The 22,658-nt window shown below is 37.9% G+C and overlaps 3 protein-coding genes across 3 annotated transcripts; 2 read left to right on the forward strand and 1 right to left on the reverse strand.

Moving 5' to 3' along the window:
- Positions 1-10,442: 10,442 nt before the first annotated feature.
- Positions 10,443-14,319, forward strand: LOC101300054 (uncharacterized protein At5g41620-like). Its single transcript, XM_004298809.1, has 3 exons — positions 10,443-10,895; positions 11,712-11,840; positions 12,427-14,319. The coding sequence occupies exons 1-3, from the start codon at positions 10,476-10,478 to the stop codon at positions 13,954-13,956; spliced, it is 2,079 nt and encodes a 692-aa protein (XP_004298857.1). The 5' UTR covers positions 10,443-10,475; the 3' UTR covers positions 13,957-14,319.
- A 232-nt stretch (positions 14,320-14,551) lies between these two features.
- On the forward strand, positions 14,552-15,860 carry LOC101300344. The gene is made up of 4 exons (XM_004298810.1): positions 14,552-14,580; positions 14,743-14,951; positions 15,085-15,217; positions 15,310-15,860. The coding sequence occupies exons 2-4, from the start codon at positions 14,788-14,790 to the stop codon at positions 15,364-15,366; spliced, it is 354 nt and encodes a 117-aa protein (XP_004298858.1). The 5' UTR covers positions 14,552-14,580; positions 14,743-14,787; the 3' UTR covers positions 15,367-15,860.
- LOC101301396 lies at positions 15,403-17,327 on the reverse strand. The gene is made up of 7 exons (XM_004300798.1): positions 17,058-17,327; positions 16,805-16,974; positions 16,555-16,657; positions 16,300-16,416; positions 16,047-16,217; positions 15,647-15,770; positions 15,403-15,557 (listed from the first exon to the last, which is right to left on the reverse strand). Exons 1-7 carry the CDS (start codon positions 17,325-17,327, stop codon positions 15,403-15,405), a joined length of 1,110 nt encoding a protein of 369 aa, XP_004300846.1.
- Between the last annotated feature and the right edge of the window lie 5,331 nt (positions 17,328-22,658).

Raw genomic sequence — 22,658 nt, forward strand, 5'->3', positions numbered from 1 at the left:
TGCGCATGCGGTGCTGTATATGAGATTTTAGATCGACTTGTGGTGCTTAATGTACTCGTCATGAAAACAAACCATCTTGGAATACATGATTGCACTAAAGAAATCGAGTTTAACTTATGATCGAATATATATATATATAGGTCATTGGACCAAGGTGCATGTAAATCAATAGTCGTTAGCTAATTACAATCATTCATTTAATATAATTAACTACATGACATTACAACCGATGTTAACACTGTTAAATATAAACTGAAAACCAAAAAAAAATACTAATCAACATAGGTAAAAACATGCATTTAAGGCTAGGTAAATATTAATGGCAATAATTCCAAAACTCCCGGCTCATATTTTAATTCTTTTACGCTAGATCCTTCTTTTTAGAGTTCTTTTTATTTTTCTTAATAATTAAACTTACAAAAATAAATAAACAAAACCCGCTTACTTGATTAACATGACAATATATCTCCTTTCTTTTTTCTTTTTTTTTTTCTGTCAAAGATTTACTTGCGATATACATTGGGTGTACGTTTGGGTTTGATGATTCATGTGATTTATGTATAGAAAGGGTTTCTATCTATTAATGTAACCTTTTTCATCTTGTTGCAAACAATTTAATTAGTTTGATAGGAAGCCTAGTTGGGAACTTTGAATGGATGTGCATGTAACTCTTTTTCTTTTAGCCAAGAGCAAAATTTCTAGTAATACAAATGGCATATGCCACTTGATTATCAGCTAATGCGTCTTGAACTTTGACCTTCTTGACCGATGTGAAAAGATAACGAATCAAATAGCAAAATTCTAGCTAATACAAATGGCAAAATTCTTCCTTAAATCCGAACTAAGTCAAATGTATACATTTATATATAATCAATTTTTCACAGTCAAGACACTGCTGCGATCCAAAATATTGATACTGAAAATTGATATAAATTTGAATATTTAATGCATAGTGAAAGTTTTGTTTAGAATTAGTTTTTTTATATATGAATTTACAATTATATTTTTGAAGAGCTTCAACTTCATGAAAAGTATGTAGTTCTAATCATTTTTGAAGAGCTTACAATTATATTTTTGAAGAGCTTCAACTTCATGAAAAGTATGTAGTTCTAATCATTTTTGAAGAGCTTACAATTATATTTTTGAAGAGCTTCAACTTCATGAAAAGTATGTAGTTCTAATCATTTTTGAAGAGCTTGACCAGACTTGGGTACCAATCGGCCTCAATATTCTCATAGGCAAGCAAGTGTGGAGTTCACAAAGTTAATAGTTCAATATTATAGGCCACAACTTGAGAATGAGGTCAATTCAAGCATCGAGGCATGTAAAACCAGAACGTAGTTTTTAGCTTGACACTGTTATTTGTTAGTGGTTTTAGACGTGCGTCAACCGTGTACCTATCTCTCAAATATGTTAATCAGCATTATTCTGGCCTACACGTACATGTTCCTAATTCACACACAACCAACATATTTATAAGATTACCAAATACAAGGTTTTAATTACAAAACTATTGTTACCATCATTTTCTCATACAGTGTATATGAAGAAGCAGTTCCATTCAAATTTTGACGTGTAGTTTTTCGACCAACAAAGTATGGCACTCGATCGATGTACTTACCTCGATCGAGCATAAGTATATGTTCTCATTCGATTCAATCAAGCATTATCAACGTGTTGCGTTGTTTTCCACTTCTCCTTGTTTGGGGAATAGCCTTTGTTCATGACTAATTTCTTGTTGAAGAAAGCGTATTCTCTTCTTCTTGTTTCGGCCAATACAGTGAAAGCGTATTACCATTTACCAAACACATACATGCAGCACACTCTAAAGCAGATGTGATTGAGGGTTACATGGTTGATTGACAATCGAACTGCAGCTCAACTCGTCTTTCTAGTTCCAGACTTCCGGTATATATCAATAAAAAAAATAGAATATATAGTTGATAAAGTCTAGCAAGGTAGTCTACCGGTTTCAAGTGATTGAAGCACAATAATGGACACTTTCTTTAATTCTTTTTCTTAATTTCTATTGCTAAATGAAGAAAAATTTTAATGGTTGAAGCTAGCTAGAACCAAAATGCAATACAAAAGAGATGCTATATATATTCTGATATTCATCACAAATTGTGCATGTGTAATGAATGATCGATCGACATGATGACACAGCGTCGAACTACCACAGAGATGATGATATCTTCATCGATCAATATTGTCAACAAGAATGACCCCAGAAATGGTAAGTACCTGGTACGGCTAAAATAACCTCACAATTTAACCCTGCAAAAGATTGTCGATTGTAGTATAAAGAAGCAATGATCGTTCATTGCCAGAGATTGAGGGTATTTAATTTCACACACAAAAACAATGTTACAAAAGTGTCTACTGTTCCTGACGAACAGCAGACTAAAATATAATTAACTATCTAACCTACACTACTCAGAAAATTATGAAAATTTATAAAACTAAACTAGACACACAGAAGAACACGCACACAAAATTTGAGGGGATTTGGAGTTTGTTTACTATACTAACTAAATCACGAAAAACAGGAGACAGAAGAATAAGAAAACAGTTTTGATTTGTAGTTTGAGAAATATGATAGAGAAAAGGTTAGGGATTTAGGAAATTCACCACCAAATATGCTTCAAAACAAAGTCCACACAACCAAGATTCCAATTACCAAGTTATGAAAAGGTTCAATCAAGAATAAACCGTGAACGCACTGCGTAAATTCTTATTACTTCCCTTAACTACTTATGCAAGATGAACGCACCATTACTGAGCCTTTAGAATAACCAATCAAGGTATAGACGCTATCCTATCAATAAATTATTCTAAGCATTAAGATCAATGAAGTGATTGAACAAGTATGCAAAACTAGTGTGGAACGCCTACCTAGCATGCAAGTCTCTCTATTTGGTTTCACCTATTGTCCTATAGGTTTTACTACTTTGAATTAAGCCATATTAACCGTTTAGGAGATTAAACAACCTAATTCTAGCCCCACTTACAAGTTCATAATGTTCTATGTATGTATCCATGAACATAAACAAGCAAGAGTTCTCTATAAATCAAAACCAAACAGACAATCCAACTAAGTAATTAGGAAATCAAGGTTGTGAAACAAAGTTTATTGCATAATTCGGGGCTTCAAACCTCCACCCCTAACTAAGATAAACTAGCCACACATCGTTGTAGAAATCACACAAAGAAAATAACTTTGAAAGTTAAAGATTACTAAGGGAAGAAGAAAACTGTGAATGGAAGGAATGATGATGATCTTGGCGACTTCCCCTTGATGGATTCTTGTGCGATGCAGCAACGTGAAGGCTCTCTTGCAGTATGACGGCTTCTCCCCGTTCTGGTATTAGGGTTTTGCTTTAAGTAGTCTCCAAGTCTTCAAAGCTTCCTTTTCAGACTATGTTTTCTTCTTTGACTAGAATCAATGTTTGGGCCATCTTTTGAATGTCTTCCACATATAATCTGGGCTTGGCTTTTGGGCAAATTATATTAATGATGTCACTCTTCAAAATCGTGCAAAAAACCCCCAAGAAAGCTTCTCAGAATCCAGCCCAAACACTGCCTCGAACTTGACTGCTGCACAGCTTTCCCGGAATTGCTGATTTTCTGTCCAACTTTGGAGCTTCGTAACTCCCAGATGACATCACCGATTTGGATGATTCTTGAGTCCAAATTGATCTATAAATGCTCCTCTACAAATCTGGGCAGTCATCTTGATGAAAACATTCTCGGAACCGCATGGAAATAAGCCTTGAAAACCGGAGAAAATAAGCAGAAACCATTTTTCAGCTTTTTGTGGCAATGAACGATCACAAAGATGACTGCCTCACAATTTAACCCTGCAAAAGATTGTCGATTGTAGTATAAAGAAGCAAGGATCGTTCATTGCCAGAGATTGAGGCTATTTTAGCCGTACCAATTTTAGGCGCCGCATCGCCGGGGATTATAAAATTTTAGTTTTGCACAGTAGTTGTTTAGAGTCAATTTTCTTCTTTGTTGCTAAGATTTTTCTTTTTGCAGGAAACTTTAGTGGTGTATGCATACAAGGAATAATCCAAAGAGTGAATTAGTGCCTTTAAATACTGAAATAGAGAAGTTAGCACGAGAGAACAGAAGGTTGGCAAGAGAAGCAAAAGCTGCTCAAGAAGAGGCCGAGCCCATCAGCCCCACTTTAATTTTCCAAATGGGAGACGTTCCAAACGAGCAGCGGCAGCTGCCACCTCCACAACAACCGGTAGAAACAAGGAAGACCATTAGGGAGCTCTCAACGTCCCTAATAGCGGGTGGCATTCCGTCGTGCATTCGTTACCCTCAACCGGCTCCAGGAAAGATAGGGACTTTCGAGCTCAGAACTGGTTTTCTCCATAAGCTACCCACTTTTCACGGGTTACCTAATGAAGACCCTAATCTGCATCTCCAAAAATTCCAATTTATTTGCTCAAGCATGACACCGGAGAATGCAGTTGAGGATATCATGAAGATGAAGGCTTTTCCTTTTTCTCTGACAGACAAGGCCAAGACATGGTTGTATAGGCTTCCAAATGGCTATATAACTTCATGGGACGTGATGCACAAGACATTCTTGGAGAGGTATTTTCCCACTTCAAAAATTATAGCATTGAGAAAGCAAATTACAGGAATTGAGCAATGATGGGACGAGGAATATCCCGAATACTTTGAGAGGTTCCAGAGCTTGCTTACTCAATGCCCTTAACATGGTTTGAGTGAGGAAAGCTTGTTGACTGCCTTTTATGATGGTCTCTTACCCATAGAGAGAGATATCTTGGATGCATTAGCTAGAGGATAGTTCATGGACAAGTACAATGAGGATGGAATGAAGCTCATAGCTGATCGTGCATTGAATGCTCGACAATTCAATAATTCTTCAAGACGTGTCCAGACATTGTCGTCAAAAGGAGGTAACGATTTTGATATCAAAGATCAATTATCAAATCTCACATCTATGTTATCTCAAGTATTGGGTCAAAAGAAGCAAGGAGCGATGGTGTGTGGTGTGTGCTCAATGCAAGGTCACCCAACTGATTGTTGTCCTCAATTATATGAGGAAGAGGAGGTACGTGCAATGGGAAATTTCCAGCAAGGAGGACAACATGCAAGGAACGATCCATACTTCCAATATCCTGGATCAAGAAATCACCCCAATTTCAGATGGAGTAATAATAAGAATGTCTTAGAACCTTATCAAGCACCTCAAAGCAATAACCATGCAGCTCCAGGGTTCACTCAACATCCTCAAGGGGGATTTACACAAAGCTCTGTTCCACATCAAGTCTCTGGCTCTTCCTTGACTAAAATTTTGGACAAGTATGACAAGATGATTGAAGGTTTGACATCCTCCACTCAACAACTCATCCAATCACAACACAGCCAAGGACAAGATATTTTGGAACTCAAGAAGCAAATGGGAGATGTCATCAACAAGTTGAATCAAATGCAAGATACTCAAGGGAAACTTCCAAGCCAAACGATTCCAAATCCTAAAATTCAATATGAATCTGCAAATGCTGTGACTTTGAGGAGTGGGAAGGTAGTCAATGACGTCCCTGCATCACAAAAGAAGGGAAAAAGTGCTTCTGTTCCGTCCGGGATTGAAACTGAACTTGCTATCCCTGACCCAACAACTTCCAAGATTGAAGACTCACTGCAATCTCAGCCAAAACCTGAAACTAAAGGTAAGATGTCCAACTCTCCAGTTTCAGTTTCCACTAACCCTTCTTTTCCATCTTGTTTGCCTTTTTCAAGTAGATTCGTTAATTCGAAGGAAGAAGAAGATAAAAGGGACATCATGGATATTCTCCAGAAAGTTCAAGTTAACATTCCTCTTTTGGATGTCATAAAGCAAGTACCCAAGTACGCCAAATTTTTGAAGGACTTATGCACCAAAAAGAGGAAATTTAAGGGGAATGAAGTAGTAGCTCTTAGTGAGGAGGTTTCAAGTATTCTTCAGCGAAAAGCTCTTCCACCTAAGCTCAAGGACCCCGGACAATTCACCATTCCGTGCACAATTGGTGGCAAGTGGTTTGATAAAGCTTTACTTGATTTAGGAGCTTCTATAAATTTAATGCCTCTCTCTGTGTTTTCAGCTCTTAACCTAGGTACACTAAAGAATACCTCTGTGGTGATTGAGCTTGCGAATCGCTCATATGTTCATCCTTTGGGAGTAATTGAAGATGTTTTAGTAAGGGTGGATGGATTGGTTTTGCCTGCTGATTTTTTTGTGATTGACATGGAGGAGACGTCGAGTCCCAACTCATTGCCTTTAATCTTAGGGCGTCCCTTCATGACAACTGCTCACACGAACATCAATGTGTACAAGGGAACATTGACCATGGAAGTTCTTGGAGAAAGGGTCACGTTTCAAGTCTTTGAGCCTAATGATATCAATAAAGGCATGTTGGGGCGTGAGGACAAGGAGTTAAGAGAAGAAGTCAAATTTTTAAGGGCATGGAAGGCGCCTAAAGTGAAGAAAGCACACTCCATGAAGAACTTGAATGAAGAAAGTAAAGATGACCCGCCTAGTTCAAGCAAGCACTCATACACAAAGGCAATGGCGAGGTTGTTTGACAAGGCTTCACGTGGAGCCTTCGGATGATCCATGGACCACGTCTGGCTGAAGACGCTAAATCAGCGCTTGTTGGGAGGCAACCCAACCGTCTTTATCTTCTGTGTTTTATTTGTTTTGTTTTTGTTCGTTTTGATGTGTTTTGTGTGTGTGCAGGTTAGAGTTGAGAAAAGTTGAAGAAAACTCCAAGTTATGCAAAAACAGTGATCTTGCAAACAGCAGTCTGCCAACTTTGGAGGGCTACGGTTTGCAGCTCACAAGACTTGGGAATATTTGCTTTATATGAACAGAAAGGCCTATGAGTCGAGGTTCTGTAGGATTTTACAGAAGTGGATTTGGAGACCCGAGTCATTCCCAGTTCGACATTGAAGGAAGAAAGGTCACTGCCAGGAAACCAGAAGTGTGCAGTACAGCCGGAAAAAGGTCAAAACAGGGGATACTTCCGGAAATTCTGTAGAGAACAGCCATACATGCCCAGAAAGCTTGTTGAGTCAGCTTCAACTTTGCTTTGAGGCACTTTTACATTCCGGCACCAGAACTCATTGGAAATTAGGTTTGAATGGGTAATGGTCCTTGTTTCAGCTTTTCTGTGCGAATTCTGTTTTTCTTCTAACTTTGCAGGGCTGCCATTTTCAATTCATTTGAAGTTAGGAAACGTGTCATATATCCACATAAAGCTAGCAATGCCATATTTCCTCTGCAATTGAAATCTCAGACATTGGATGCTGCAACCAGATGTTATATGAGCTGGAAGTTGGCTGCAGAGCACATAATGGGGGAGCTTTTCTGAACTTTCTTTTCTTAGTCTCTTATTTTGCTCACTTTCCTCCATACATATGTTATCATTGCATGATCTATATTGTTCTTGCATCGAGGACGCTGCATTGTTCAAGTGTGGGGGAAGAGAGACTGCACGCATTTTGTGTTTTGTTTTATTTTGGTGAAGTGGTTCCATCGTCTTTCCTTGATATTTTTGACCATGTGAGTGATCAATCTCCATCCTTGACATCTCTACTTCGTATTGGAAGCCTTGCTTGCATCACTTGAGCACATATTTACATTATCTTACTCCACGAAGTACCTAAGAAGATAACAAAGTTAAAACGATTTTTTAAAAGGAAAATAGCTAAGTTAAATGCAAATGTTAAACTATAAAATCGTCGCATTTTATGCTCTTATCAGTACCCCTTGCAATTGCTTAATTTATCTTGCTAATCAAACATGCTGTCACGGGATAAGAATCGCCATCAAGTTTACATCAGATAATTAGTCAGGAAAACCTAGCTGAAACGATTACGTACAGGGCAAAAGGGTTCTGAACAAGCTAGTCGAAGCTCCAGGTCGTTTACTGGAACCACCCATAACATGACATGAAGACCTTTCTAAAGCTAGTCTAACATTATCGTATTAGCAACTATAGCTAAGTATGAGTCTAAAACAACTGTGTATTATCGTATTAATTAGTAACTAGCTAAGTATGAGTCCAGTCCTAATTTCTAAAGCACATAATTCATAGTTCATCAATAAGCCCACTACAACTTAAATGTAGATTTGTACGTCTAGACATCCCAAATCTGTATGTATAGCAATCTCCTAGAGCAGTTCTAATCTTGGTTTCAGATAACCAGTAATGTTTTCACTGTTTCGATTCAGTAACATTGAGTTCAGAACTTCAGATGTAGGTCGGGTCAGTAATTAGGTCAACTTTTCAGTGAAACCCTAACACGACAGGCCACGAAACAGAGAAACATATGGCATGGCTCAACTTCTTAGTGAAACATAACACAGCACACTCAACATGTCTTTTCTCGATCTGCAGGCTGCAGTTCAACAATTCTATTCCGCTACGAAAAAGAACATTGTTTGCAGAAGTGGCTAGTTACATTGAAAGTCCACCATTTTTTTCCCACCTTTACAACTCACAAGTCCAAGTAATATATAATTCGCTAGTTCCGGGGTGAACCTTGAGACCAAGAGGCCTCCCACAAATTGGTTCATTGTCTATTTGTCTTTCCCGTCGCATAATGCGCTTCTTTTGTGAGAAGAGGTGGTCGCAAATTAAACTCAACCCAACCTTGTCCCTCCGCCTTGAGTATCCTTCCGTCTGCGACTCCCATGTAGGCTGTCCCATTCCAATTAATGGATAACAAAACTTTCCGGTCGAGGGATTGAAAGCAGAACTGATTCTCCTGAAGAAAAGGATGATGTGAAAGTCATTATAAATAAAAACGAAAGCATCACAAAACTCGGTCTCATGGTTTTGCACTTGTGACAGTGTATGTAACTTCGTGTATGGAAGATCTAACAGGCTAACTAACCTATATAGATATAGTACATCAAACCCAACCAAACTAATGAAAGGGTTCTAATATAGACCATTTGGTTGAAGATTAGTTGATGACTTTTTAATTAATAATTTATTACACATTTTTCCATCATAATTTCTCATCTATATAAGTAGAACATTTATACAAATTTTCTGTCAAATTGTTGATCGTTAAGAAATTGAACTAAATCAAATTAGTGAGCAATCCAAATCTGTCAAACAAGAGTCGTTTAATTTTATAATTTGTAAATTATACTTATGAATGTTTTAATGATTTTCAATTTGGATAAAAATTTATAGAGATTATCTACTCATATATATCTACAAAATGTACGATCGAGATGTTAATATACGATCGAAAATATGATGAAATAAAAAAGTCCTCAACCAAATGGTCTCTCAGGCTATTGTTCTACAACTACACGTAAATTTTAAATTTAACTCATCCAAATTTATATTTTTTATATTAATTTTGCATCTCCAACCATTTTTTCACTAGGAAACGAAAAAGGAAGGGTCAGAGTCCCATGGTCTCAGAGTTTTCAGTGAAACCCAACACGCCACGCAAAAGTACCTCTTTTCTCTTCACCTCTGCACAGTCTGTATAGTCACAAACAACTGGGAGTTTGGGGTTAATCAATCTACTGTTCTATCCTATTTTACAATATAGAGCTCCCCTGTTTTATTTTTGTTTTTTTGTGTGTGTGTGTTTCATTTTTAGGAGAATAGAGCTTCTCTGGATGATAGCATTATGATATTATTTTCAGGTTCACATGTAATAATAGAAATACCCGACCAAAAAAATGAAGATGCGGATCCCCATATTGGGTGGACCCTCATCGGGTCCTATTCGCAATGAAGAATTTGGAATTCTGATCTCCCACTCACTCCAAGTTCTATCTTGTATGGAACTATGGATGGAGAGAAGGAGAATTCAAAAAGCTTTTAATCCTCACTATTTTGTTTCTAAATGATTTGAGTTTATTTGTTCAATCTGGTGTTACTAAGTGACTTGAACATTTTTGTGCAATCTGCTCTTTAGAATTTCCGAAAATGTGTATCATAAAGAACTGAAACTAGATTGTTAAAGAGGTAAACTCACTTTGGACGTCTATCAATTAGCTTAGTCTGATCTCACGTATAAATTATTTTAACCGAGTTACAATACAGTGAGGTGAGGTACCACCGTCCTCAGAGTGCTGGTCTCCAAGACAATCAACCCTTATGAGTCATGACCCGTACAATCTCGATCAAATTTTTGGAGGGTGACTATACCAAATGCACTAGCTTTACTGTATTTTTTGGTTGGAAAAGAAAGAAAGCAAGAACCACACACAAGACTGACAAGAGCAACACACAGCAAAGACATCCTGATCATATTTTATAAACCTCACTACTGCGCTGCAGGCCTGCTGCTATAGTATTTTGCCCCAAAAGAATAAATCTTTAATGAGATCTTTAATGAGGAAAAGATGAGAGAGAAACACCCGTTTGGGAAAGGAAGAGAAACACCCTAGAGAGAGAAAGAAAGAGAAAGAGTGAGTGATGAAAGGAGGAGGAGAAAGTAGGGGTGAAGAAGCAGAAAAGGAGGAAAATTTGGGTTTGGGGGAAAAGTTGGCAAGAAGGAGAAGGGTATTGATTAGAAAAAGCAGCAGAGGTGGCCCATCCACTCCAGTGTTGTCCTCATGGAGTCTCTACCCTTTTGGCCAGGAACAACAACACCAACCCATCATTGAAGACGCTCTCTTAACTGCTGCTACTGATCACACTTGTGTCTCTGCTAGAAAGCTGGGAGCTGCTCTTTGGGAGTTTCAGAACTACTTCCCACTCTCAAAGATGCACAGAGGCAATGGTGTTCCTCCACCGCCTAGGCAGCAGCGCCGCCACCACCACCTCGGCAAGGACAAGGGCACTCTTGACCTTTCCAACTTTTTGGCTGATAATTGTCCCAGTTCTCCTGACCAGGTACTGTTTTTGTGTTCTTCCCCATGTTTTTGGGTGTTGATGGATTTTTCCCTTGTTGGGTTCCTGCAATTTTATGTTGGGTCTCTTTCACTATGTTCTTTGCTCTTTGTTTTCTTCTTATTTTTATATATTTATTTTTCTTTGCTCTGTTTGTTAAATTGAAACATGATTATGTGAATCAATCATAGTTATGTTGATGGGTACATACTGTTTCTGTTTTCTGCTTCTCTGTTTGGATTCATTGATGGAGCTTTCAGAGTTTCAGGATATATAATTGGTCTATATATTGTACATTTATTACTATTATTTCTTTGGTTATTCTTAATCCTAATAAAGATGCATTCTTCAGTTCAAAGTTGTAGGTTTTCTCATTTATAGTCAACCATCAATACCACAGATGCCATCAGTTTTCATTTGATTTCCTCATTTGATTTTCAGAGAGTTTAATCTTATCTGCTAAACTCAGAGAAGTTAGGCTGTTGTCCTGCTAATTACTTTCAACACCATGCCAAATTTAAATTTGATAAATATAAGTTTTCTGGAGCAGAATCAATCCGCTGGGCTTTGTATGAGGAAGTATGAACTTTCTAGATGCTGATCACATCACATTAGCATATAAGAGGTGTTTACTGAATTGTGGATATTGTATAAAACTATGTCTTATCAGATATTTATTGAACTCTGCATTGTAATTTCGTATTCTGGAGGCTGGAAGACCACTGTCTTTGCTCCATCCTTAGCAACAATATATAGGGAAGATAATAGTGTAGCATATCTGTCCTCTGCAATTGAATTTTTTTCTTCCACATATGACAGCCAGCAAGTGCAAGCAGTTTAACGAGGCATATAGCTGCGTCACTGATGCAACATCACCGATCAATTGGAAGGAATAACAATCACCTTTTACAACCTGTATCTCCTGCAAGCTATGGTAGTTCAATGGAGGTACGCATCTATTTCCACATAGTCAAATGTTTTTTGTCCTTTGTTTCGATTTGAGATGTAATGTGAGATCAGAAGTGTAGGTGACAGTGTAATGCAGTTTCATTTCTTCTTCACAATGATGCCATTTATGGAGTTATATATGTGTGGCAATAAGGCTTAATCGTATCTGGCTCAGTATGATAGTGTGAGTGGATACTAACATAATCAGATGAGGCCTGTGACCAAATTGACTAATCTGTACCTTTTAATCCTTTATTGAAGGACTTTGCAACTACTAATATATTACATCCTACTGATCCTAGTCTTATACACTTGGGAAATATAACATTTTGTGAGCACAAGCTGTAATCATGGTCTGGCATTGTAATGTAGTCATTCACGATTATGATGAGTATTCCATGACATATTTTCAACTACTTCCAAAATGCGTTAGATGCATCTTATACCAATCACTAGCCTTTAAACTTTGTACTATATGTGAAGCATATGCTCAGCTAATTAAAATGCAATCTTAAGTTCAGTGCCTCAATCTATAAGAAGTCTTTCCAATCTTTAAACCTTTTTCATATTCATTACCTCTTTTCAGGTGGCACCTTATAACCCTGCAGTTACTCCCACCAGTTCTTTAGACTTTAAGGGAAGAATTGGTGAGTCCCATTATAATCTCAAAACATCAACAGAATTGCTGAAAGTCTTGAACCGGATTTGGAGTTTGGAGGAACAGCATACATCCAATATAGCACTGATAAAAGCACTGAAAGCAGAGTTGGATCATGCCCGTGTCAAGATCAAAGATTTGGTTCGGGTACGACAAGCTGATAGACATGAGCTAGACAATTTGATGAAGCAAATTGGAGAAGATAAACTAGTTAGGAAGAGCAAAGAACAGGATCGGATTCATGCTGCAGTTCGGTCTGTGAGGGATGAACTAGAAGATGAGAGAAGGTTAAGAAAACGATCAGAAAGCCTACACAGAAAGTTAGCGCGAGACCTCTCTGAGGTGAAATCTTCTCTTTCCAATTCCCTGAGAGAGCTTGAAAGTGAGAGGAAATCGAGGAAGTTGTTGGAAGACCTATGTGATGAGTTTGCTAAAGGCATAAAAGACTATGAACAAGAGGTGCATTTTTTGAAACAGAAATCTGACAAGGATCGGACTGGAAACTCTGACCGTGATCGGTTGATTCTGCATGTATCTGAATCATGGCTGGATGAACGGATGCAGATGCAGCTAGAACAAACTGAGTGTGGTCTTCCAGAGAGGAATTCAGTAGTGGACAAACTAAGCCTTGAAATAGAGACTTTCCTTCGAGCTAAACATATGAATAACACTCTTAAGAATACTGAAAGTCTGTTGCCAAGGGATCGTCGAAAGAATTCAATGGAATCTTTTCCGATTAATGAGGTTGTGAGTGCCCCTCAAGATGCAGGTGATGAAGAAGATTCTTTAGGCAGTGACTCACATTGTTTCGAGCTCAATAAACCGAGCAACAGTGACTTCAAATTGCAAGTGGAGGAAGCTGTAGAGAATGGTATTGATGAAAAGGTGAAGTCAGATCACTCGAAGAAAAAACCTGCCTCTTCTGACAGAGTAAGAAGCCGCACTCCATCTAGCTTGCAAGTTAAGTTTGAAGAACAGATGGCTTGGGCCTTGTCATCTAGTGAAAATATGAAATCCCAAGTGGTAAATTCAGAGCAGGGGAAAGCTGAAGAAGTGAAGCAAACTGAAATAAGCATGTCTCAAAAATCTGAACATTGTGAAGCCACAGAAGATGAAACTTACAAAAAGGGCAATAAACAAGATGAAAGACATGGTTCTAATCCGAATTACATGGCTGAAAACCATATCAGAAATCAACTTCTGATATCAGATGGTGGGCATGTACTTCCTGAAAATAATTTGAACGAGGCTTCTTGCAGTAATACTGGATGGAGGAATCAGGCAAGTCCAGTACGACAATGGATGGCAAAACTAACCTCACCAGCTCTCGACATATCTGATTCTTCTTCCAAGTTGCCTCTGCGGAAAAGGGAAAATACCTTGAAGGCAAAGCTCCTTGAAGCAAGGTCTAAAGGACAACGTTCAACACGAACAAAAGCTTTCAAAAGTACCTCTTAAGCTTCTTTGAAACTGTAAGCATTAACGCCACTCTGAAAGGGCCCTGCTGGTTGGTGATTGTTGCTTATTGTGGATATTGACATGGTATTCTCTGAAAATGCACATCTCTGTCTCTCTGGTGAGTTCAAAAGAGAAGCTGTAATCTGTAATTCTGTATACCAGTGTAATGTTATATATTGCTACAAAGCCTACAGAAATCATAAGAAGTTGAAGAACAACAGTTTTGGGTTATGATTTCTGAGATGTAAATGCAAACTTAGTTCCACATAGATTTGCGACAACCTTAAGATGGATTTATGTTTTGTCACATACTCACCTTCACATCAGCTTAATATTATTTAACTAATTTCACTTTTATTTTCCAATGGAGTTCCTCCTTAGAGCTACTGATAAGTGATAACACATTTTGGAATGTGCCACATTATTGCATTGTCTTCAAAAAATTAAAAGAGTACATTACAAGAAGAATAGGAACATATCTGTATGCATAGGAATAATTTTGTTTTGAAAAGCAAATGCAAAGAAAAAATTGGTGATACACTTCATATATGAAATTGGTGTATTATCACAATTCGTGAGATCAAATTTCGACCTCAAAGTATAGAAACTCGAGCATTTCAGTTGGTAATATATCACATCACATCATATGAATTCTATTGATAAACCATGACTTGTTTATTCTAGCGTTACATGTTATTGTAATTTTGACATGTATGTAGAATCCGTCTTTTAAGTCATATCTCAATTCCGAAATAAAACTTATACTTTGCTGTTCATAATTCTTAGCAATTGAAAGAAATTCTAGCAATTCTATTCTTATTAGAGATAGAGATGGCAGCGGCGTCGTTTAGGTGGATACTGCAGCTGCACAAGGACGTGCCCAAAGCTGCTCGCTTCTACTCGGAAGGCTTGGATTTCACCGTGCACGTCTGCACTCTTCGCTGGGCCGAGCTCCAGTCAGGTCCCCTCAAACTCGGCCTCATGCAATCCCCCAAGTAAATCCTCATGCACTCTACCTGTTTGATTATATTCCTCACACAACTTTACACTACATTTGTGTTTTGTGTTTTTCAACGTAAACATTGGAGGGTATTGCTTTCTGGGTTTGATACTATTGAAATGTCACAGTGACCATGTAATGCAGAAGGGGCACTCTTCGCTTCTGTCGTTCACAGTGACAGACATTAATGAAACGACGAGGAAACTAATGGCATTAGGAGCTGAACTTGATGGTCCTATCAAATATGAAATACATGGCAAGGTGCATGATGGATCACTTGAATTCTTGATAACATTATGTCATAACTTATTCTTTGAAATTTCAATTATGTAACAATGAATGTTTGTGTCCAGGTTGCGGCAATGCGCTGTCTTGATGGGCACGTTTTAGGCCTCTATGAACCGGCATAGGAGCCTCACATGCTACACCGGCCTTTAAGAATGCAGCTAGACTTTGAGCATTTGTAATGGCATCTTGAAATCTTCTGAAGGCATAGAGAAGATGTGAGAGATTTCTCCTGTTTTTGGGTTTCCTTCAAGAATTGATAGTGTTTGTTCGTCGAGGTCTATCACTGCTGTGCACAGAGTGTAAAGCGTTGGACCTGGAAACACAGGCAAGCAATTTGATAAGGAATAATAGGAATATATCAGAGAGAAAAACTTTTAAATTGTTTTGTGTTCTAGTAAGCACCTGTCATGTAAATGGGGTATATTGGCTCGTCTGTATCTCCTAGAAGTGACAGGACATCTTCTTTGGAGTCTTTAGGTAGCGTGGTTGCTTTCTTTTGCCTTGTTAATGAATTCTCATCATGTACCTTCACAGAGACCCGTGATTTTAATTTGGTGAAAATTGAAGAAAGTGAGGTTCTTATCTCCAATATTATTGATCCATATTGATCCATCAATTTGAAACTAGTGGATGACTTTTGTGTGTTGGATCTACTGCATTGTCATATAATTCTTAAACATATGTTATTGTTGTCCGACTCTGAATCAAACTCATGGATAATATGTGATCATGCTTGGTCACCAGTTAAATCCTTACTTCATCCATTCTATTAAGTCCTGTCTAGATGTGCAGCTTTGCTTACCTGGTTAACCTGGAGATGGAGATACATGTTTGCATGGAAGAATGGTGTTTCTCCAACCACATAAACTGAAACTCGGTTCTTTGATGCAGTTTCTACATTGATAATTCTTCGTGTCCTTGTCTCAATCAGATTGTAGCTATGCCCTACAGAAACTTTTGCTGATTCAATTCTCTGCAGGGGCAAACCATGCTATTAAATCCACTGATAGTTGGCCAAACTAGCTATTTAAATAGCTCAGATCACTAGATCTTACAAATAATGCATCATCTATGCTCTTTGCTTCAAGCAGGTCTCGTGATATAAAGTTCCGCCCAATGCCTCCAGCAACAATCTCACTTTCAAGTGGCGGTACCGAATTCAGTGTAAATGCCTGTAAGTAATGCATTGGAGACACCTTTTCTTAGCACAAACAATCTTATGTAAATTGTTCTCGCAACATTTTGGTCTGTCACTTAATTTACTGTGTCTTGGGCCAGATAATCTGCACTGCTAAATAGGGTAATCTTACCAGGCCATGACTGTTAAGGCCGAATGCACAGCTAGGGAGCTCTCCGGCATATGTGTAAGCAATGAATGATAAGCCATTTCTCAGGGTACCCTTTATCAAATAGCTGCAAGACCAGTCGTAACCGTGTCACTTGCTACTGCTACTACAGTAAAATAGAATAAGACATAGTTGTTTTTTTTTTTTGTATGAAATAAACTAAAACTTAGTTGCTAGCTTTTACTTGGCATACTGAATGTAAAAGAGAGCATACGTGTGGCCAACCAGAGCAACATTTGCATCCTCATTGTGAGCCACAATGGCCATGGAATCACTAGCAACAAGAACATCAGAGCAGTCATCTGGGGTATCAATTTCATGAATCATCATCATCGTCTTCGGAAGAAATGGAAGAATCTCTTTTCTAAAGTTGATCAGCATAATCTACACATAACCAATCAATGTGATTACAACATCAATGCAATTAGTAGCTTAATTAAAAACTAAACCTCTTAATTGACCATTACTTTAAGAACTGGCACACCACTTCCCTCTGCTATTCCTACGAGCTCGTCCCAATACCTTGGAAACTTGCTCCGATGATTTTCAGTAAGAGACTTAATGAGTGGCTGTGACTCTGGGGTCTGAGCAAATGGGAGGAGCTGGTCTTGAAGAATGAGGTCTCTGGCCAACCTGCTCTTTATCTTGCTTGAAAACCTCTGGCCTATCAGGTAGCCCATTGTGTAAGCATCCTCACAAGGACCAACTTCAAATATCTCCAACGCTTCTCCTCCCATGCTAGAGCTTCCCAGTAATTACTGTAAATCGAAAAATTAGAGGACCTTATCTTCTCTTCTTAATACTATATATGTCTCTAGGCTTTCCTGTTCTATAATTCATGGTTTAATTTGTCTTATTTGTTTTTTGTCACTACAATATAGCTGTCTAGTCGATTGTTTCCAGAGTCGTATTTTCCATTTCCATGTCGTACTAAACTACTAACCAATTTTAATGAAACGACATAGATTCTCAAGTGATCACAAATTCATAATACAAGACAAGACTACAAGAGCTTTGTGCTCTCCAGCCCTCGACTTCTTGAATTCGTAAGTGTTATTAACATCTTAATTAACAACATCCAGACCATTAGTTGATTCTAACAACCAAATAATTGGTTTTGTTAAGTATCATAAGTAATTGAAAAGGCGGACCCTACATTCCCTCCACAGGTGCGCTGTGTCGACTAAAGCAGCATATCCCCATAATGATTTGCCACACTCCTATACTTTACATTTCAGTACAGCAGCAGCCTCTGGTTATAAACTAGAAAGAGCACCCGCGCTTTGCTGCGGGTTCCCCCATAATTTGTGAATATACAGTGATAAAGTATTCTGGGTTCACGTCTAAAATTAATTGACAATAGATGGAGTGGTCCAAACCCTTATAAGCCACAGGCAAGGTCTCATTATTTCCGATGTGGGATATATATCTCAACACGCCCCCGCACGTGTGGCGAATCTTCAAGCCTAACACGTGGACAACATTTAGGGTGACGTGAAGTTCGTGTGGCCTTTGGGCTTCACACGTGGACGTGGGTAACCCGCTCTGATACCATGATAGACTTTGATTATGAGTGTGCTTCCCTTTACACTCATAATCAAAGTCTATTATACAGTTCGCATTCATAAGTTAAGAAACATTAATTAGCTTAAAATATGATCATTTTAGCTGGAGTTTTCATCTTAGTAAATATGATTCAATAATCTTAATAAATATGATTAATAATGGGTGTTTTGGCAGACGCTGCTATTTAACCAAGCTAGTGTAAACTTTCTTAAAGGAATGAACACTCTAGCCAAAATTCCTAAACGCACTTGCAAATCAGTTGCTGGTATTTAACCAAGCTGGTGTACACTTTGTTATAAAATGCACTTCCTCACCAAAATTACCCAACTGTAGAAGTGGTTAGTTGTCACCAAAATATTCTACATTTATACTTCAATCCACTCACTTTACTTTCACATGAATTCTTAAACAGCGTTGTCACTTGGTTTTGATGCTGTTAGTGTTTTGTCCGTGTTGATGAGAAACTCTTTTTTTTTCTTCTATTTTTTTGAGAAGAAATAACTTTATTGATAACGGAATAAAATTACAGCATAATAGAATGACCGGTTGTGGTACCTACACCACAACACATATTTTCAAAAAGATCCGTAGTTACGGGTCCGTCGCCAACAACAACATTTATGAGCCAAGTGGGCCCAACCCTTAACTCAATTTCACGCTCAAAAAGAACTACACAGTCTTGAGAGTAACGATACAACCTTGCCGCCAACACTAAAACGAGCAAATTCCCCTTTTTCAACACCATGTCCAAATACCACAAGACCACGTGCAAAGACAATCCACCCTCATGTTGTCACACAGACCGCACCGATATTAAAGGCGATAGTCCCCATGAATAACGCCACCAAAGTAGCACATTGACCAGAACACGACACCTTAACCCTCGCCCAAAAGAGGAGGGACTTAGACCTAAACAAACACTAACCAAAAAACATAAACCAACAAAGGACCAAACCTGGCCCAAAACCACACCACCGGCCCAAGCCCACCAAACCAATACCATTGGAGGCCTAAACCTGCTCCACTCGGCCCAAAACAGCAATCGCGTTGTCACCTCCGTTTCACCCCAGCGCGCCGCAAGGTCTGAGCCGTCATCAGAGCCCTTTTATGCTTTCTGACCACCACGGAGTCCTACTGCAAAGCCATAGATCAGTCCTAAAGACAAAACCGACACCGATCTGTAAAAACGCAAACTCGTCGTCGATCTGGTTTAACCTAAGAGCGCCGCCAACAATAACCTCGCAACAAGACCTCAGTTCAAGACTCGTGTTGATGAGAAACTCAATTGTTCATGATTGCAGAGAGCTGCCACTTAAAAAAGTTTAAATAAGAATTGTGAATATCACAAAAAATAAAAAGACATCTCTATACCCCAACTATATACCAATCACTTGTTCGCTATATCTATACCTTAAATTGTTTGATTGTATTTGCAGCATGTAGTGAGCTCCATTCCTCTCATATACAATTGTTAATTTCTAATCACTCATACATTGATATGAAGAATTTCTCATAGTTATCTATCATGTATGCTCAAAATAAACTAAAGATACAAGAAGACCAGTCAGACGAAACTTTCTTGATCCATCTCAACTCTTACGATGGGAAGCCTAAGTTTTGGTGTCAAAGTTTTACCAAAAAATTGAACTTCCCAGTTTACCCTTGATATTGCAAAATGGTAAAGAACATGAAAATAACGGACAAGGTTAAGAATGTAAATATAATTTATCAATTGCATTTTCCATTTTGCCCAATTAAATATCTATTTGTAAAACTGTTCTACTACATATCTATTTGATTTTTTTTTTTTATTAGAAAAAACTGCACATGTTAAGAGGCTAGTAGATAATAAAACCCTAAGAGAATGGTCCTTCCCCAACCCCTAAACCCTTCCCTTCTCTTCTTACAAAGAAATAAGGTTGCATTTCATATCCAACAAGTTAAGGCTAAGCCTCACAAGGAAACCCAACTTAATTAAGATTTATCTAATCTGATCTAAGATACAACAAAGATCTGCTCTTCAACTAGTGTGTATCTATTATATGTTATGTACTTACATGAATACTTGCTTACACCAATTTCCTTTACTTACACTTCTCACTTTCTCAGTCTTGTAGTTGACAAACTCTCAGTATTTAAAACTATCATTTGATTTCATACTCACTAGTCCCATCATATTAATCACAAAAGACAGAAGCGTCGCTGTATATCCATATCTCATTGCTCTCGAAAGAGATTTTTTGTTCAAATCTGAAGATTGAGATGCTGGGGGCGAGAAATCTAATTGTGATTAAGAAATGAAACCAGTTGAGTGATGATCATCAACATTATCTTTTCCAAATGGATTGGAACATCCAGGACCCAGAGAATAAATTAAGGCAAGATATGTAGTGTGCTTTAGTTTAACATTACATCTGGGAGTTTAATAAGCACCAAATTTAAACTCGAGTGTATGTTCATCAGTAGGAAATCAACGCGTGGAAAATTCCCCACAATTGATTCACCAAATATTTGCAGAGGTATGAAGACAAAAAACAATGGCACTCATGTTTGTTAAAGATGGTGCAGTGATTAATCAAAAGCACGAGAAAGAACCGTTGGATGGAACAAAGTGGGGGAAAAAGATAGAGAGGTAAATACTGTATCCATTTCTGGAGATAGTGTTTGTTTGCTTAGAGAGGCAAAGGAAACACAGGAGGAGATCGATTCTGAGGAGGGTAAACCCTGAAAAATGTAAAGGTTAAAAACACATGCATCTGTCTTGTAATGGGTAGAAAACATCATCTGTGGTTGGAACTTGCAAGTACATTTTCTATTCAAAGAGATTCGTTTTCGGGAAGGTAAGTATAACTGAGGCACTGAGCAGGTGATGAGGCATCTGTCACTTCTTTGGCTACGACTTGGTTGGAAGCACTAGCTAGAACTTGAAAAAACCAATCTTACTGCAAACTAGATTAACAAACCATTTATAAGAAGTAAGGAAACAAAAATTAAAGGAAATTAACACATCAATTAGCAAACTATGGTCTGTGTTCAATTTATAGTAGCAAAATTATAGAAGCATTTTTATTTGCATACTCAATCAAACTACTGTTAGCTGTGCATCCCCTGTGCAAGCTATATATAGAGTTCTTTTTGCACTTGGTTTCAAACTAGCTGCAATAATTATGGAATTAAAAACCAAAACCAAAACCAAGAAATGAAGTGCTCATTAATTTGCTAAACAAGTCCACTTCATCATTTCTTATATATATCATAAGCATGAATACATACATTATCATAAGAGGAAGGGGAAAGATATCATATATTGAACTTTACAAATTTTAGCATGAAAGTAGAATAAGAACCACTAGGATTGAAGTTACTATGGGACTATGCATTAACCCTCCTTCTCCGGTTTACATTTTTGAAAGTTCAAGAACTACAGACAATAACCAAAACAAAAATTACAAAAATCAACATTAATTTCTTAGTTAAATTATATAACAAACGATTTTCTAGATCAATTTGGTTGACAATTTTGGACAATTTGGTAATTGAACACAGCCTCTGGGAGACATGTCTAGGAACTTGTTCCTGTTGGAAAGCAAGAACCAAGAAGCTAATGTTGTAAAGTGAGTGAAGCGTGGCTGCTGCTGCTGCTGCTTCTTCTTCTTCGACTCTTCTTCGATTCTTCGACTCTTCTTCGATTCTTCTTCATGTACACAGTACACAAACCCTAACTGATTAACAAAAAAAAAAAAAAAATTCATCAGACACACACACACACACATATATATAGCTATTTAGGAAAAGGAAAACCGTTTTTAGGTTAGCTATTTCTGGGTCTGATTTCAGCTCAACTCTACTTGAACCAGCAACCAATAATTACTCATGCTCGAAAGCTATAAGCTAGCAAATAGATGGATACGTACTAAGAAACATGGCTAACCTAACTTAACTATATATTACTAAAAGTCAGATCACGATAATTGATATATAGCTTCCTTTCTAGGTTACACGACAAGATAAACACAACAAAAAGTAAGCTAATCTAGATTTAGGCTAGTAAGCATAATCATATATCTGGATAAGTTCAGTTATCTCAGCTTCATTATAAATATCATTGTAAACGATCGAATAAGAGGGTACTAGATAGGGGAGCTCCCTTCAGTCCAAGTACAGGAAGCTTAAGATCCAATTTGTCTCCCGCATCATTCACGCATTTACTGGGTTTGTCTTGATTGATCTAATAACCCAGTATTTGGATGAATGAGTCGGCAGCTAATTGAAATCCTACTGCCACCCATGAGTGGACTGAAGAAAGCTCCCTTCCCTTGATACAACTAACACTCATCACCAACAAACTTAAAGAAGATGAAGATCCATGAATTCAAGGAACTCGTTCATATATGCTCCCACAGATCTATATAAATCAACTTTCAGGTGAACTTCGAAAGACTTCCCTCACGGTAACCCTAGCTGAGAGAGAGAGAGAGAGAGAGAGAGAGAGGAGGGAGGGG

The sequence above is a fragment of the Fragaria vesca genome, linkage group LG5, assembly GCF_000184155.1.
Source record: "Fragaria vesca subsp. vesca linkage group LG5, FraVesHawaii_1.0, whole genome shotgun sequence".
Classification (NCBI taxonomy): Eukaryota; Viridiplantae; Streptophyta; class Magnoliopsida; order Rosales; family Rosaceae; genus Fragaria; species Fragaria vesca.